Raw genomic sequence first — 18,201 nt, 5'->3', positions numbered from 1 at the left:
ATGAGGGGAGTTTCCACACAATCACAACTCCTGGAGAAGATTTGAGCATGTGAAGAGTACCTCCATATATGGCCAAAATTCCAAAGTCCATACACATTGACTTCACATCCAATTTTCTATGATGATCGACATGTATGTGGGCATATGCTATCCAACCAAATATGCGGAGATGCCTAATGTGTGGCTTGTGTCCAATGAATGCTTCATAAGGTGTCATACTTTGAATTGGTTTGGTCGAAAAACTAAAACAAGTAGTTTGCAGTGGCTATTCCTTCTGCCCAATACTGATTCGGAAGATACTTCTCACTAAGCATTGCTCTAGCACTGTCTGCTAAAGTACCATTCTTCCTTTCAGCTCTTGCATTTTGCTGAAAAGTATCTGCACAAGTGAATTGTCTTCGAATGCCGTCACTTCTGCAAATGTTCATGAATGTTGAAGACATGTATTCACCTCCTCTGTCTGATATCATGACTTTGATCTTTCTGCATGTCTGGTTTTCTTCCATGGCTTTAAATTCTTAAAATATGGAAAACACTTCAGATTTCTCTTTTAGAAAGTAGACCCAACAATATTTGTTGTAGTCATCGATGAATAATATCTGCATTTCCTCGCTTGCAAGGAACATATTCCTAGGTTCATTTGCATAATGACTATGACTAGAAAGTCCAGCATGATGATTTCCTTTTCCGCGATCTTAGTCTACTTGGTCGACTTGATAACTGAAATCCTCTTTTGAATTGTAATCAATGTCGAGATACATGGTATCAATCTTCTGCAAGGAACATATTCCCAAGTTTATTTGCATAATGACTGTGACTAGAATGTCCACCACAATGATTTCCTCTTCCACAGAAATTCCCTCAATTGTTGCTGGATTGACCGCTTTAGTCGTACTGATTCTTGCGAAAATCTCTTTCATAGTGACCAAACTTATGATAGTAGTTATACCGAATGTTTGACACATTGGTGGATGCATTCCCTCGTCCTTGGAATCTTCATCGATTGGAATGATTTCCTCTTTGCTGGTTATGATGTTGCTGAGGATAATGCTCATGCTAACTTTGTCGCTGATGATGACCACTTCGCTGGAGTGATCTACCTCTACCTATGCCTCTATCTTTACTTTTATCTGAAGCTATGAATGCTTGATCATTGGATGGCGCCTCAGCGGAAGGCAGAACCATGCTCTGATACGATGACAAAATATGAAGAGGGGAGAGGAGAAGAGTGGAGATGAGGAGAGAGGGCACATCTAGAGAGCACACCATAAATAACTAATTGTACACTAGATTAGTTAAGAATATAGAATATATAACTATCTTTACTTTTATCTGAAGCTATGAATGCTTGATCATTGGATGGCGCCTCAGCGGAAGGCAGAACCATGCTCTGATACCATGACAAAATATGAAGAGGGGAGTGAAGAAGAGTGGAGATGAGGAGAGAGGGCACATCTAGAGAGCACACCACAAATAACTAATTGTACACTAGATTTAGTTAAAAATATAGAATATATACAAACCCTTCTAGGGTTAGGGTTAGGACATCTAACCCTTTCTTTTTTAGCACTCTATATGTGTTAGTGCTATGCACATGTAATCACATGATGTTGAGCTGATCTGTCAACAAAGTAATGTGCAAGCTTGTAGCTCTGTAAATTGCAATCATTATTTTATGTAATAAAATAGTGTGGATACTAGGATATACTATCGCAAACATTACAGACGATCAAGAGCTTCTAGAGGCTTGCATTCAACTCACAACTACAGGTGGCGCTCTATTTAAATAGATTACTTGATGTAAATAGACTCATATGTGCAAATATATGGCATAGAGTAAACTCATTAGCAAGGGAGATCACAGTCAACTTATTGGAGCATCTGATCAAGTAAAGGTAGTGCTTCTTCATAAGACAAGACTATGTTGCATTGCTTGATACTCAAGATATGAGCAAATAATGATGCACATTGTCATCGTGTCTTTGGGATAGATTAAAAAACAACGTCAAGAGTGGTATGTGGTGCAGCTATGTGCTCAAAACCAATAAGAGAAGAGCACCTATGAGTTCAAAAATAGTAGTAGGGAATGCAACAACAAGACAGTGCCTACAACAACAAAAGCATGGCTCTCATACCGTGATACTAGCCTTTTAAATAGAGGTGATACGAGGAAAAAGGAGCCAAAGGATTCCGAACATAGAAGCACACATACAAGCACACATGAAGCTCAGAGCCTTCAACACTCCCTTATCACAATTGAATGCAGTTCATACCTCTCGACCAAAGTAACGCATCAACCACACATTATGAGGCAATACACATTGCAAATAGAAAACTTTGAATCGAAACTTTGTGCATATTCTCCCACATTTGATTTGGTGAGCCCTAGAGCATAAAATCATTATGAGCTTTGTCCACCCCAACTCACATGCCTCTTCTGCTACTAAAGATAAAGGCAATACCAACGTCAAGTTAAAGGTACTATTGGAATTAAAGCCACCATGTTGACAAGTCAATTTTTATCTCCTTTCATGATGGGACTTATTGTGTATAGGGTATACATGCTTAACATGTGCTCAAGACTACGTTTGAGGTTGGAAGTATACCAATAATTGTGTCTTACTACATGACTGATACTGCTTGAAGGCATACTAAACCTTGCAAATGTAGAGGCTCTTAGAGTAGAAGGTTGCCAGTGTAACATTCTTTAACATGCTATGTTGATCGTATCCCCCATATTCATTGTAATTTTAGAATAAGAGAAAGATGTTCACTCGCATTGAAGGGGGATAGCCGTCCTACATAAAGTTTCTTGTATCGGGTTTGGTTTGTAAGAAGTCTTCTCTCCACTCTCCTTACTCGCTCCCTCAAGGGTGTCAAAACTACTTAGCATAAGATATCTCTTCTGTGGGACTCTAGGAAACCACTTCACTCTTATTGCGCAACACCAGTAGTGTCCCATTATGATTGCCATAAACTATCTAACGGGAGGTCCAATATCTTCTGAAGGTGTTACTGGAGGCCCAAGGCCATTGGTGTGAGGTGCAAGGAGAGTGAGACACTTGCAACTATGGGTGATGATAGGAAACTACTAGCGGCTTCATTGTAAACAATGGTGCAATGGATCAAGATGTGATGGTGCACGTGATTGTGGTACCAGTGATGGTGCAGGCGTAGAATGAGTAAGGAGGTGGATGCTGGTACCAATGTGGTGCGAGCATAAAACGAACAAGTAGATGTGCAAGAATTCCCTTGGAGGGTGATGGAGTCAAGCGGAACACAATCACAAACAACCCTGAACATTTACAAGTCGAAACGTAAGGCACATAACACAAGGTCTATTGTACCACGCGAAAGAAGATGAAGAGAGGGAGACACAAAATGAAGAAGTGTTGGAGAGGTGGGAGGGAGAATAGTATATAAGGGTGAAATGAAAGGTACATGAAATGGAAGATACACCAGGCGAGCTCGTGACTCAAGTCTGCTTCCACTCACTCCTCTCTCCTGCGCATGCTCAATGATCAAATGCCCCTTTCTATCCCCTTACCTCCTCTTCACCCTCACCTTCATCTTCTCTTCCTAGCTAAAAATCTCCTTCCTTGCTTCCTATTGGTTGTCCTCCTGTCTCCCTTCGCTATTCCAAGGAGTGAATTGGAAGCTAAGAGAGAGAGAGAAGAAGGAGAGGAGGAGAGAGAGAGAGAGAGAGCGAGAAAGGGGAGAAAAGGATGGGGCTACAAATAGGAAGACTTACGATTTAAAGGAATACAAATAGCAAGTGGAGCTTCAGTCCAATCATGAATTTTCACTTTCACTAACGACCTCGAGCGATTACTATAGCCTACCTACGTGAAGGCCAAAAAGCACATATTGAGGTTCATGGTGCACTTTCTCACATTGCCCATGAGCATTCTTACATCATACAAGTTAAAATTTTGGCTCTAGTGAAACAATAAGCATCGTCAAAAGCAGCTATGCCTTAATGTTTTTGTCTAGTCCCAACAAGTGTACGTACGTTTATGTGGGCTCAAAACATTAAATGTTTGTTTTCCGGTCTGATATTCCAAGCAGATTTTCACAAAAGCTAAAGTTGAATCTTTGGGAAAAGATTAAAACAGAATGCGAGAATTCTTTAAAAATGGAGAATGTGTTTCAAGGAAAATAGGATTGAGAGGGGGGGCAGACCATACAAGATCTTGTTTGCTCCCACCAATTTTCCAACCCAGGAATAAGCTGACCTCCGTTTTAACCGACGACATATACAAGATGGAATGACAAAATTCTCATAAGCTTACTCTATTTATAATGCGCCTAGTCACTAGAGCCAAAGGAGAGCCTCTTTATTGACGTTTTTACATCTTATTAGACATGCATGCCACTTGTCAATGAGCTGAGCATAAGTCAACGCTTGTCTCACTACTGTGTTAACCATCAGCCAACACCCATCTCGAGTCACCTTCTTAGGGATACTCTAGAGCCTTACTAAATTAGCAGGAACCATATTAACCTTCTTGAGAGACAAGCTGAAATACCTCTGTATGGTTTAACAGTCAGCTATCAAACCAGCTGGGTGAATTTTGCCATTATCGATCCTTGCACATGCAGACTCTACATTAGCCATATAATGACACTTGTGCGTGTATCTCCCTTGCCCTAGAAGTGATCTCTTGCAATTACGGACTGAGCAACGTGAAGTGGGAATTCAATGGTAGTTGGTAATTACAGCCCGATCTTAATTTTTACAAGCAGTAACTGGGCTCCAAGACCAAATTTCTATTTGTGATGATATTGGTCTCTTATCCACTTTGTGGCAACCCACTTCTCACCTTTAATAACTGGGCAGCTACCATGTAAAGATGTCTGTTCAGAAACAGAAGTCATTGCATGATGAGACATTTGCAAAAATTAAAAGCTTAATTCATTACGGCCTAGCTTCTCCAAAATCTGAGAACAGCAAAGAGCATTTCCACAAACATTTGCTCACCATATCCAAAGTTCTATTAGGAAACACTGAATAAAAAAGTAGAGCATCTCCTTGCCGAGGTGTAACTTTGAGCCCAATGCACTGCCTGTAGTCATAACCAGTGTTCATATTTAGATAACCCTGCAAACCACGAAAAACAATTGCACGCTTTTGTAAAATTAGTGTGTTTTAAGCGAGCATCTATTTCTGAAGAACTTAACATTAAAAGTGATTTCTTCTCCTCTCTGTATTACATTTACCTGAAAGGGGAACATGGTCTCCCCTCCTTCCTCGACGTCAGAAAGATAGAGAAGAAAGGATGCCATCTGTAAACCACAATTTATCCTATCAGAATCAAACTGTCAAACTGGCAAAAGACCAGAAAAGGCAGTATATAGCAGACCCCCAAGCAGTATCAAAATCTTACAATGAGAACATGACCACCTTGAACAAACTACAAGGTACAACATCATGGGAAACTGTCTAGACACAATTTAGATAATTGAGGGGAAACAAACTCCGCAGTAATCAAGTAGAAGAGTAATTCCAGGACTCTACGCTAGGCACGAAGAGATTGAAGGCCAGATTATAGATTTAAACCAAGGATGTCTTTATCATTAACTACCCCTTAGCATACAAGCAGCTAGTAGAGAAATTTGCACCAATTTTCCTTTGCAGCACAGGCATTACTTAGCAAGGCTGCAGAGAGATTTTAGATGAATGATCTTGGCTCATTACAGTATTTCTAGCCAGCCATCCTACACACTTTTTTTTTTTTAGTGAAATCTTTATATTTCTGTGTGGGAAACCTCAAAAAGAGGTAAAAACCCACCAATAAGTACAAGGAAAAAGTTTTTACAAGTAAAACCTCAGAGCAAAAGTCATGAGGTAACCAAGTAAAAAGTTACATAAACTGGAGGAGAATCAAACACAGCATCCTCCAGCTTCAAATTGTTGCTCTGTAAAGATGCAGTGATGAAACTACACTATCAATAAAAACAAGCTGTTTTTTGCCCTTATGATTCTTCTTGATATAGGCTGGTACCCGAAATTTTTGAATCAAAGGGTCAAAAACCTGTTGTAGCATAGGATGGAAAGATTCCAATAAAAAAGGTACTTCTGCATCCCTGACAGAAGAAAACTCTGGCGCAGGCATCAAAGGCATAGAAGCTACCTCAACATCTGTGTCTTGCCATAAAGAAGCTACATCTGATGAAATAAGATTTTGCATTTGAGCTTCATTCAGAGGATCAATCTAAATAGGAGCAGGAGCAGTCTCCTGAGAAAAAACATGCGTATCATCCTGTAACTTGCCCTCTGCAATGGTTACATCCATATCCTGAGTAGAAGAAAACTGATGGTGCTCAAACAGAGTGCAATCCTGAGCTTCTTTAGCAAGAGGAAGATTTGCCTGTGATTTATCAACCTTCCTCCAGTAGTGCTTCGGAGCAGTAAAGGACTTCACCAAAGAAGTCATAGCAAACACCGGAGGAGAAGGGAGAGTAACCTTGACAACTGAAGAAGGAGCAGGTGGTATGGGCCTGGATATGGTAGGGAAAGCGCGTGCAAAATGGCCAACCTGTCGGCACCGATAACATGCAGTGCGGAAAGATGCAAAATGGAGCCCGATGTGCAGCGGATGAGCAAATCCCAAATCAAGATCCAGAGTGGATGGCACGGGCTTAGTCATATCCCACAAAATGCAAAGACGAACATCACAAGAGGCTTGCAAGAACTCCTATCTCGGAATATGGAGAGGCCTTCCCAAAAAAGCTGCAAGAGTTGGAAGATGCTGAAGAAGAGGCACAGGCAGCGCTTTGAGAGCGATCCAAACCGGACAGTGAGTCAGAAGTGTTGCAGAAGGATCAAAAAGTGGATCCTAGGGCATAACATGAGCAAAGAAACCCCCTCCAAGGACACCAGCATCATTAACAAGGCGCTCTACCACCTCAGTCGAAGAGCACTGGGCATAGTAAAATCCTTTGCCTAGAAAGACAAAGGAAGAAATAGAATCCAGACCCACTGCAACATCAGCCCAATGACGGAGCTGAGCTGAAGATAAAACCCTGCCCATGAAGTAGAGGCAGACTCCAAATTGTTGAGCCTGTCGAAGACCAGAGACCAAAAGGGCAGAATCCATGGAGCAAACAAGCGGGAAACTTGATGAAGGAACTTCTGTGACAGAGGCAGAGCACAATTGGCGAAGAAGATCCAGCTGGAGTGAAGAAGAAAGGCCATCAGAACCATCCAGCTTTGCCGATTTGATAAGAGGAGAAGTAGGCAGACCACCATGCTTTCGGCGAAGAAACACACGAGTAGGAGCAGGGGCAGAAGGTGTCAAAGCGGAAAAGACAAAAGGGAGAGGTGGCTGCACAGAAGACTGTACGGTCGACCGTACAAGTTGAACGGAAGGCCGTACAACAGGGACAACTGACTGTACGGTCGACCGGTTGACTGTACAGGCTGTACGGAAGGCCGTACAACAGGGACAACTGACTATACGGGAGGGTCTGCAAAACACGCAAAAGGTACGGGAGACTGTACAGGCGATGGTACGGAAGGCAAATCGAGCAAAGATTGTACGGATATCCGTACAGCTGACGGTAGCTGTACGGAAGACGGGGCAAACAGTAGGGGTGTAGCGTGGGACTATACGGACGAGGACTATATGGGCAGAATTAGGGATGAAGACGGGGCTGTCTGCGCAGAGGCGGATAGCTCCATCGCACTCTCTCTCCTACACCTCTCTCCACACACACACACACACCCCCCCACACGATCACACACACGTGCGTGCACACACAGTGTTACACATACTTTTTTTTGTGAAACCAGTAACTATATTATTAACATGATATCAATGTACATAGCATTAGACTCCCAAAAGGAGCCTACTGAAAAAACTCAAAAACAGTCAGAAAACACTTCAAGACTAGTATCATCCAAGTCCCTCGCAGCATAACTATCATATAAAGATTGCTTGAGGGACATTCTGAAGAAAGCATATGCCTGAGGAAACTGTTGTCCCATCCTAGAATGCAATCTCTGTGTCCAAATAGTCCATAGTAGCCAAAAACGAGCCCAGTGAAAGAAGAGGAGGAAAGGAGACATCTGAGATGAGAGGCATCCAAACATCCAGAAAAGTTTCCCAAATCTGATAGAGGGAAACTGAAGCCGCAGCAAATGAGAGACATGAGTGATCAATATCCGAGAGTGTGGGCAAGACCATAACAAGTGGGGATTGTCTCGCGAGGATGAGAGCAACGGGGGCAGGAAGAGGAAGCAATACGACGTGCTGCCTATTCCCGAGACAATATAGGCTGAACATGCATAAGAAATTGAGACCTAGCTGCATTCACTTGCATTGAGTGATCAGGCTCAGGTGAAAAGAGATGCTGGAAATGACTAGAGCATTGTGATTCCAATTCTAATTTGGAGGTGGTCCAGGTGCCATCATCTTGCCTGATCCTGCAAATATCCTCCTTTTGCCTATCCGCATGCAAGCTTTTAAAGAAAGCTTTGGAGGAGCAGCCTTTATCCAAAAGGGGTTTCATGTGAGCTCGGATTTGCCACTTCTTTAATTTGTGAAGATCATTTTGATGGATGATATGGACCGCATAGGCACAAGAATCCTACTCAGAAAAGGTGAGCTGCCTATAAGAGCTGATTACATCCATTTGTTGCTTCTGGGATTGAGCCCATTTCAGCTTAAGCCTGAGGTTTCCCATGTACCTCCGTCCATAATCGTGAATAACAACCTGCAAGCGACGAGCAAGACTAATCCAAGCAAAATCCATGTCCTCTTGAGAATGTAAGAGGAGGGGGCGGACAGCCACTCTCACCATGTTCTGAAATTGTTGATGAAGCAAATAAGCACTGTTAACATGGAGTAGGGGACGGCCAAAAAAAGGCATATCATCTGTCAAATGTGCTATAGATAATGTCAAACATACTGGAAAGTGATCAGATAGCAAGAGGGAATGATCAACCCGTAGTGTACATGTAAAACTAGCATACTGTTGAGCATTCAACAAATACCATCTGTCAAGTCGAGCCCAATAATGAGTAAAGGCATTGTGACGGTATGTATAACCCATATCTCTATCCCTTGTTGAGAGCCATAAATCTTCTGCATGCAAGAAAGAAAGCATATCCTCCCAATGTCGAAGCTCAATGGGGATCATGTGAGAACGATGAGTGGTGTTATCTTGGATGGCAGGCGAGTTATTAAAGTCTCCACACAAAAAGGCATTGGACAGCCCACACACACACACACACACACACACACCTTTTTTTTTTTGGTGGGAAGAAATATTTTATTGCGGTAAAATAATTACATTCATAGTTACCTCAAAAACGAAGTAACTACTACTCAACTAAAGATCTCAGTATAAGATGTATACACGTCCTGATCAATCAAACGAGTCTGAACACAATCGTAGAATGATTGTTGCAGAGATCGTTTGAACAAAATAAAGAATGAAAATAGTGGATCACCAAAGACTCTATGATTTCTGTCCATCCATAAAGTCCATAGGGTCCAGTAGCGCACCCATACTAAAAATAAATCAAAACCCTATCTCGGTGGATGAAATCCAAACCACCAGAAAAATCTGCCAAAAGTAACAGTAGGAAATATCGCTCGAAGCCTCTATCGGATGAGAGCGATGAAATCACAAGTATGGGGACAGAACCAAAAAATGTGAAGCACAGATTCAGTAGAATGTTGGCATCTGTGACAAACAGCCGGAGCAATATGTCTGTGTGCGAGTAACTGGCCGGATGGAAAAATGCCAAGGAGAACTCACCAAAGGAAAAGCTGTTGTCAAAGAGGGACTTTGTAATGCCAAAGGAGACGCAGCCTTTTTCTCCACCACTTCATTGGGCGATCCATATGCCAAACAGTATTTGCTCTGTGAGAAATCCAAGGCGGAGGTAATAACACTTTATACAGAGATGACACTGTGATATGTGAGAGCTTCAAGGGACGGGCATATGAGGAAGAAGAGCATAAAATCCAATCCTCAAGCCTATTCTGAAGTTCCAAACGAGGTACCGGCAAGTACGGTTGAAGCATTGCTGCAGGAACTTTCTCTGGAGTGGGCTTGATGGCACAGCAGATGCCTTAGCCAGAGTGGCTTGGGAGACCCTCATCCTCCCTACACAGGATGGGGGTCTCAATATTATTGATCCAGATTTACAGTGCAGAGCCTTACTTTGCAGCAAGATAGTGGTGCGAGGACTTATGCCAGGACAGGAACCGTGGAAAGACTTTCTTATCAGCAGCATACAGAGGTGCACACCTTCCTCAGGAGGAGACTGGATGAGCAGTGTTAGATGGATCTTCACCTCAGCACACCTCAGATCACCTTCATCCCCTCTCATGGTTGCCATTCTGAAAGCTTGGGCTAGTTTCAGAAGCTCTCTTCGGAGGATTCCTCCTTCCTCCCGGGAAGAGATTGATAGGCAGCCCATCATGTGGAACGACAGTATTTTAGATGATCGTGGCAGACCACTGGGTGCCTCACTCTACATGCACTGGGCCAGGTGAGAGAGGGGACCTGCTTCTTCTTTGGGATCTTGGAAAGCCTTCCGTAGGCTTCCAGAGGAAACCAAGTCAAGGTTGACAGGACATCTCAGAGGGAGTGCAGGGAGGATCTTGCAGATTGAGACAGCCCTTCCAGAGGCTTGGATAGACACAGATGATATGCCTTTCACTACCTCCACTTGGGCAGGTACTTTCTCGAGAGGCCGGGTTCCACTTCAGGTCTTAGCCTTCCGAGATGCACAGGAGGATGCTTTGGTTTTCAGTGTCCAGGATGGTGGCAGATTGCTCAGATCTACAGATGATATATTGCTTGAGTCTGCTTTTCAGCCTATCAGGGTCGTAGGCCTTTTGATGCAGGGATCAGATTCAGAGTGGTTCTTAGACCCTGACCCCCAGTTACTCTCCACCGGGTCTTGGAGACTTTGGCTCTATGGAGGAGTTCCCATCAGGTATTTACAATGGGACCCCGGAAAGTGGGAGTGGATTGACGCGGGGCATCGAGAGAAGACCATCCCCTTCTTTCGTTACACGGTCAGTAATGCCAGGAGATTTCAGCTCAGTAGTAGAGGCTGGAGACCCTCCAGAGTTCCTCATTGGGAGACTTTTGGTATTACTGCGGATCAGCAGAGGTACTTCTGGAGGAGGCTCTGGAAATCCCACAGGAATAGAAAGATCACTATCTTCTTTTGGCTTTCTATTCATGGAGGGATTGCAGTAGTGGACCTTTGGAGGTCCAGATTCGGAGCAGACCCTACTTGCCCTCGTTGCCTTTCTGCTTCGGAGTCTATTCAGCATTGCTTATGGGATTGCAGACAGGCGAGATTGATTTGGATGGGGATAGCCAGGATCTTCAGTCACTTTGCCCATTCCCCACTATTTATGACTTGGGGCTCGGTGGCTTGGCTTTCTCTTACAGGACCTCAGGTTTTCTATGAGGGACTTGGCTCCTCTCGGGCCATTTCGGTTCGACGTCATCGGGTTGAGTTCTGCTCGTTGGATGTGGTTCCACACCGTCCTTTTACAGCTGTACATGCCTCTGTGGATACTTCTTGGGAGATTATAGCGAGCATAGCAGCCTGGCATATCTGGAGATCCAGATGCACAGAGGCTATGGAGGGTACTCAGGTTCATCCCTCGCACACATTGGCTAGTATCTGGACAGACATCGTACACACTCTGATGGCCGTATGGACGGGTATGCAGGGGGACTCCCGTGCAGCCTCAGCTAGGAGGGCTTCTTTCTTCAGGGAATGGAAGGATTCTCCTTTCTTCTCTGAATCTACTACAGGGTTGAGATGGCACTTTCAGCCTCAGCCTTGGTTTCTTTCCACCTCACTCTGAGGGGTTTTTTATTATCCTCATGATTTCATGATGTATTCCGCTTTGAGCTTGCTCTCGCGGGTTTTTGTTCTTACTTAATAGAAGTCTTTTTCATGAAAAAAAATCTCGGACCCGACTTTCCAACCACCAACTACGAAGGATCTTCTACTTCTAGTTGGTGACACATGGAGGACTTCTCATAGGCCCATGGTTAGAATAGATAGGGAGAAATGGCACTTCAGGAGTCCAAGAGTGGATATAGCACTGCTTACGGCAATGCCCAGCAGTCTAGGACATAAGTTGCACCAGCTTGGCCTATCAGCATCTTCTACATTCTCGCTGATGAAGAAATGTTTGGTTGTATAGTTCACCATAGTGTTCATATCTGCTCCAGGGTTACTTTAGGCAGTGAGCTGGAACCTGAGAAGCTGCAATCACCCAGTCTTTCATAGAACGCTATGTTTGAAAATTTATAAACAGAAAATAGACCTTCCTCACAAAACCTTATGGTTCAACAGTCACGAACAGCATTCAAAATTCATACTCGTGAAAAACTATAATTCATAGCAAATCGCAATCATTAATGATCATATCATCAACTTCAAAGCACATCATGTGACTCAAATAATCAGTGTTCCTCATGCAATCGCTAGAGGGCACACACCATTTCTGCGAACTGCAATGCGCATTGTGCTCACTGCTTTGCCCAATGTGGTTTTCGACCTTCAGCTTTCCTGACCAACACAAAAAAAGCTTGCACGAACCAGCGTTTCTAGAGAACATTGAAAATGCCTGTACATAAATACAAACCCGCCTTTATGCAGCTATGCATATATGGCACATCCCAATGGCACTCAATGGAATGCTTCCAAGTGAATGCAGTGATTATGTCTACAATCGGAATGTAACATAGGGGGCTAGGCTCAATAGATGAACTAGGATGCTGGAGGTCATTTCTCCACCCTCTGTTACCCCTTCACTATAGCATAGTTGCTCGCTTGTGAGGCCCGTATATGAGGAGAAGCAACGAGCATGAGCACAGGTGAAGATGAAATACATGTGCATCTTTGAGAAGCCATCCATCATCAAAGAATAGGAGGGGATGAATGTTGCGGACAGCACATGGCTGTCTACGACATCTCCGTCCAGTGGCACACAGCCACCCAAGGCAATGATGTGGCATTTGGCCATGAGGACAGCATTGACATGGCACACAGATGTTGATGTGTTCAATATGGCGCCCTACTAACATGACAAAACAGCCATGTGGATTGTGGGTAGAGCAGACACATGTCAGGCGCAGCAGATGATGTGGACAAGTGGGTTGATGACATTTGACAGTCGACTGATGATGTGGCATCAATGCCATGTGTCAGGTCAACTCCAGGTCTGCTACTAGTCAGCTGCAGGTCAGCTCCAGGTCTGCTACTAGTCAGCTGCAGGTCAGCTCCAAGTCGGCCTGCTAATCGGTTTTAGTCAAGGGCTGGTTCATCATCGGATATTTTTGCTTCTTGCATGATTGGAAAACAAACAACGCAGCTCCTCGGGGACCAAGTCTGCAAACCCACACCTTATAAACTTTTCAGCATGAAATCTCTTGAACCACCTCATCATCACATGCTCATACTTATCTTCTCCATCCATTAGAGCCCCAAATTCCTTCATCATCAGTGCCCACCAATGAAGTAGACCCTTTAACATAAAAATACACATATGCATGATGCTGCCTTACAACAGGCCCAAAACTGCATGAAACAAGTTGCTGTAAAGCTAATTACTCAGAAACCTGAGCACTTTTTCCTTCCTAGCACCTCAAGTAAAATTCCATCAAAAGTTACTGAGATTTAAAAAACTTGTAATAAGGTAACCTTGCGATGTAAAATGACAAGAAATTAGCACAGACACAGTCTAGCATGCATGTGGCCATGTGGCAGCTCCACAAATTGCCAAATCCTCACCTTTACAATTAACAAGGAGGGTCAACATTTCCCTAACGCATCGCCGCCTTCGTTGCCCCCTGAAAGCCGAGTGCACACCATCGTGCTTCCGGTGCCATAGTCTGATGTCACCTGAAGAGTCATGACATTGACAGCACAAATTTGGTGGTACATTACCAACACCCATGGACCACTCAATCAGGTTTAGAGATCATCATCTGTCAATGATGCATGCCATACAAGCAGCACCATGGCAACACATAGAGCATGTCACCAAAGCCACACATGGAGCCTGTATTGCATGCATCAACAGTTGGGAAAGGCAAGGTTTCTCTCCATCTATGCCTACTAGTACAAATGAAACAAGAGGGAAGTATAACCAACTTTAAGGGGGATAGGAAAGCTTTCCGTCCGCCTGCATGCATTGACCAAACATGCTGGTGGACTAGGGGAAGTAGACAGAAGGCTGAACCGCCAAGGCTTGCAATGAGTCAGCTGAATGGGAGAAGCCCTAAGGCTGCAAGCACACAAGCACTATTCCAAAGCGAGGGATTGTGGGGAAGGGGAAAATAGGACTCAACCCTTGTCCACCATGATCAACATGCATGGATAAGACTACTCAGGATTGTTGAATGCAGCTGTGTATTACTCATATGTTTTCCATATAACGGATGACAACTTTAAACACAATTAGGAGGGTGACTTTGGGTTTTTGCCATTAAACCAAAGTATTTGCATCACTCATACCTGTGTACATACATTGCATCACCTTCACAACGCATCCTCTTGTACGATGTACTTGCAGTTTAGCATCTACTACACTTGAAATAAATTGGTTCCCTACTCTCAAGAGAGAACCTATGCTCTTAATAGCTTGATGTTCTTATGTGCAAAAGCATCTAGAATTCGTTATCAATGGCCGATTAGTAGTACTCTTTGTCACTTTAGATGGAACTCCATGGGGTTCCATGCCGAATGTTTAAAATCATACTTTATAAGGAATTTGTTCTGCAGTTCACCTTCTACATGGCTTGGAGACAAGAACCTATCTTTTCTTTTTCTCATTGCTTTAGTGATATGCTCCACAAACTGATACAGATCTGCACTATTGGTGATTTCTCAGAGGGCTCCTCATTGTGAACGATTGTTTTGGTATAATTTGCTAGAGAGTTTAGAGCTTGATGCTAGTCAAAAAAGTGTACATACAGGCTGTTAGACACGGTGCTAAGACATTTTTGAGTCCGGGAATGAGGTAGTTTCATCCTTATTATAGACGTGGATTTGCTCATCTCCTTCGCTGAATTTGTTAGATCTTGATCAGGACCAAGTACCATCATTGTTGGCTCTCCCATCTGATGTTTCAATTTAATATTTCAGTTTCTGTTTTTCTACAGTTTTGGATTTGATAATCATGTTGGTCCTGTTACGATTATGAAAATTTGTTAATTTACCTACATACACAGCCCTTTTATGTTATGTGTGATTACATTAATCCCAACATCAAATAAAGCGGGAGTCATATAAAACACAGTTTGAATACATCAGAGTTGCCACACTATATCTAACGAATTGGAAAAGTTGGGCAAATGTTCACCAAAGTTTGCATAGCATTGCCTAGTATATGCAGGGTTGCCACGATTTCATGTACACATATCAGCTAATGGAGGTGATTTTGTAACAGCACCATCAGAAAGTGTCTTCTTACCAATGGAGAAAGTGATATGCAAAATATATGCAAACAGCCTCAAACATTGAAGCTCTTTACTCATAATAGACTATGGTATGCCCACAATTATTCCCAACGTTGCCAAAGCATCTTTAAGTGGAAAGAAACTTACCCTTTGACTCTTTTGGGGACCATATTCAGCTGGGTTGAAGAAATCATAATGACTAATATATTTTTGGCCTATTTCGTATCGCAAAACATTGAATGCCTGCAAGCTCAAGTGACAAAATGATTTGCATTAGAAATCATCAAACACACATTACTACAGCCCATAGACTAATTTGAAAGTTGCAAAGTTCAGATAAGAAAAGGCCGTAAAGCATGTATCCACAAGGTCAAATCTCAGATTCATATTCCCTTGCAAAGAATCTTGTGGGTGTGAGTGGGCACATGCAAACACGTGTGCGCGTGCTTCTTTTTGTGCAGGCTGAAGATTTATGGCTGCTCCTCCAAGGGTCAGTGCCTGGATATACTGTTCATCATAATGCACTTACTACATATTGGGCAAGGCTTGACAGATGGTATTTGTTTTACCCACAACAATTTGCAGATTTTAGCCCTCATCTCCTTATAGATTTCTCATTGGGCTTGTCGGATCATGCCCCATTGTGGATGAATTTGCACCTTGGTATGCCTCTGGATGATTTGCCACCCCTTTCCAATAGATTATTGCATGTTAATAAGGCTTATTTCCGACATCACTATTTCCAGCAAATGATCAGACTTGCAATTCATCCCCTGCCTTTGCATGCCCATGAGGACATGGATTATGCTTGGGACAGTTTTGTCTCTCGTATGCAGAATGTCATTAGAAAGTATGGCAACTGGCATATGACTAAATGGAGGAATGAGGTTAAATGGGCAAAAAGGACAGCACAACAATTGACTGAATTTTCTCAGTTAAGGCCTCTCTCTGATTCAGAAAATGATTCCCTTTCACATGCTCAGATTAAATTGATTGTTAATGATCAGAGGAAATTGCACCACTGGCAGATTAGGGCAAAAATGAAGCCCCTCATGGATAAGGGCTGCTCATCGAAAGCCTTTTTCCAGGGCCTGCATGCTACTCGAAAGAAAAACTCATGTCTAAGGGTAAGGAAGCTAGATGGCTCTTGGACGCACTCTTTCTCTGATCTCCAAGATGAATGCCAAAATTATTTCCAGAAATTGTTCTCCGCTCCTGGTTCCCCATCAAATCAAATGACTGATGCTAGGACTGAATTTCTTCAATATGTTTCTGAAATAGTGGAAATGGATGATGCTCTTACCTTGGAGAGACCTTTTACCAACACAAAACTTGAGAATGCATTTTCCACCTCAACAAATACAAGTCCCTTGGCTGGGATGGCCTTACGGTGGAATTTTATATTTCTTTTTGGGATGATTTGAAAGATGTCCTCTTGCAAATGATCAATGTTGCCTGGTAAGAAAATCAGTTGCCGCACTCTTGGAAGCATGGCATAGTCAAACTTGTGCCCAAAAAACATCTGTGTGACCATATGTCAGATTGGAGGCCTATTACCTTGATGCCTATAGTTTACAAACTCATCACCAAAATGATTGTGCATAGGCTTCACAGGATATTGGATGCGGGACTTCATCCTCATCAGTATGGGTTTGTGCCGCGAAGACAAATCCATGACAATATTTCCAATGCCTTGATTGCAATTGAATATGCTAAGTATTCGCATCAAGATGTCCTTATATTGCAGCTGGATATTGCTAAGGCATTTGATACTGTTCAATGGGATTTTATCTCTCAAATCATGACAAAGTTGGGCTTTGGTCCCAAGATAGCAAATGCAGTTTACTGGCTTTATTCTGACTCTACTTCTCAGTGCAGTCTTGGGGGTCATCTGTCTCGCTCATGGACATTAGGTCGATCAATTAGACAGGGCTGCCCTCTTAGTGCTCTCTTCTATGCCCTTGCGACCCATCCCCTTTTGATGTATCTTGATCATCTTACAAACAGAGGACAGATGACTGGTCTTAAAATCCCTGGGGCTGCATCTTTTTTGGCACAGGCATATGCTGATGATTCCTTCTTTATGCCACAGCATTCTCCCCGGGAAGTTCACATGCTTATGATCACTCTTTCATTGTATGGTTTGGCAGCGGGATTGCATGTCAATTTTAACAAATCTAAATTACTTCCCCTGAAACAATGTGATTGGCATTCTATTCTTTGGCAAGGTCAGGTGGTGCATTCCAAAGATGTAGTCAAGCATTTGGGATATCCCATAGGATGGCATATCACCAGGAAGCAACAGCTAAAATGGATCTTCCAAAGACTTCAACATAAACTGGAATACTGGAAGATTTCTAATTGGCCTCTTCATGTCAGGTTCAGAATAGTACAGTCCATTGTAATGTCCTATGTTCACTTCTATTTGCCTTTGCTGCATTGGTCCTCCACGGATATTTCAGCCTTTATGTCTCAAGCTATGGAGATATTATGGAGGACAAAAACTGCTGTGAAAGCGTTGAGACTGATGAAGATGGAAATGGTGTGCTCTCCTAGGATGCATGGTGGACTTAATGTCCTCAATATAAGATATCATGTGCTTGCAAGGAAGGCGACTATGCTGCATACTTTTTTCCGCCAACAACAGCCATGGACTTGTATGCTAGCATCCATGTGTGTCAACATGAGGACTTGTGCTTATGGTCATTGGACTACTGATCATTGGGAGGTTGTCATTGGCGGATT

General features: G+C 43.0%; 1 protein-coding gene across 1 annotated transcript in view; it reads right to left on the bottom strand.

The window, feature by feature from the left end:
* Positions 1-4,141: 4,141 nt before the first annotated feature.
* Positions 4,142-18,201, bottom strand: part of LOC147885183 (putative prolyl 4-hydroxylase 9) — a 101,636-nt gene continuing 87,576 nt past the window's right edge. The window contains exons 6-9 of the mRNA XM_087397487.1: positions 15,604-15,699; positions 5,221-5,286; positions 4,982-5,101; positions 4,142-4,857 (exon numbers count right to left, since the gene is read on the bottom strand). Coding sequence (XP_087253613.1) covers positions 4,771-4,857; positions 4,982-5,101; positions 5,221-5,286; positions 15,604-15,699 — 369 coding nt within the window. The 3' untranslated portion in view covers positions 4,142-4,770. The remainder of the gene's footprint in view (positions 4,858-4,981; positions 5,102-5,220; positions 5,287-15,603; positions 15,700-18,201) is intronic.

Source organism: Dipteris shenzhenensis, chromosome 26 (assembly GCF_047967505.1).
Source record: "Dipteris shenzhenensis isolate YYH24624 ecotype China chromosome 26, Dip_SZ_1.0, whole genome shotgun sequence".
Taxonomy (NCBI): domain Eukaryota; kingdom Viridiplantae; phylum Streptophyta; class Polypodiopsida; order Gleicheniales; family Dipteridaceae; genus Dipteris; species Dipteris shenzhenensis.
Note: the sequence above shows the minus strand (reverse complement) of the source record. Positions and strands in the feature narration are given on the sequence as shown.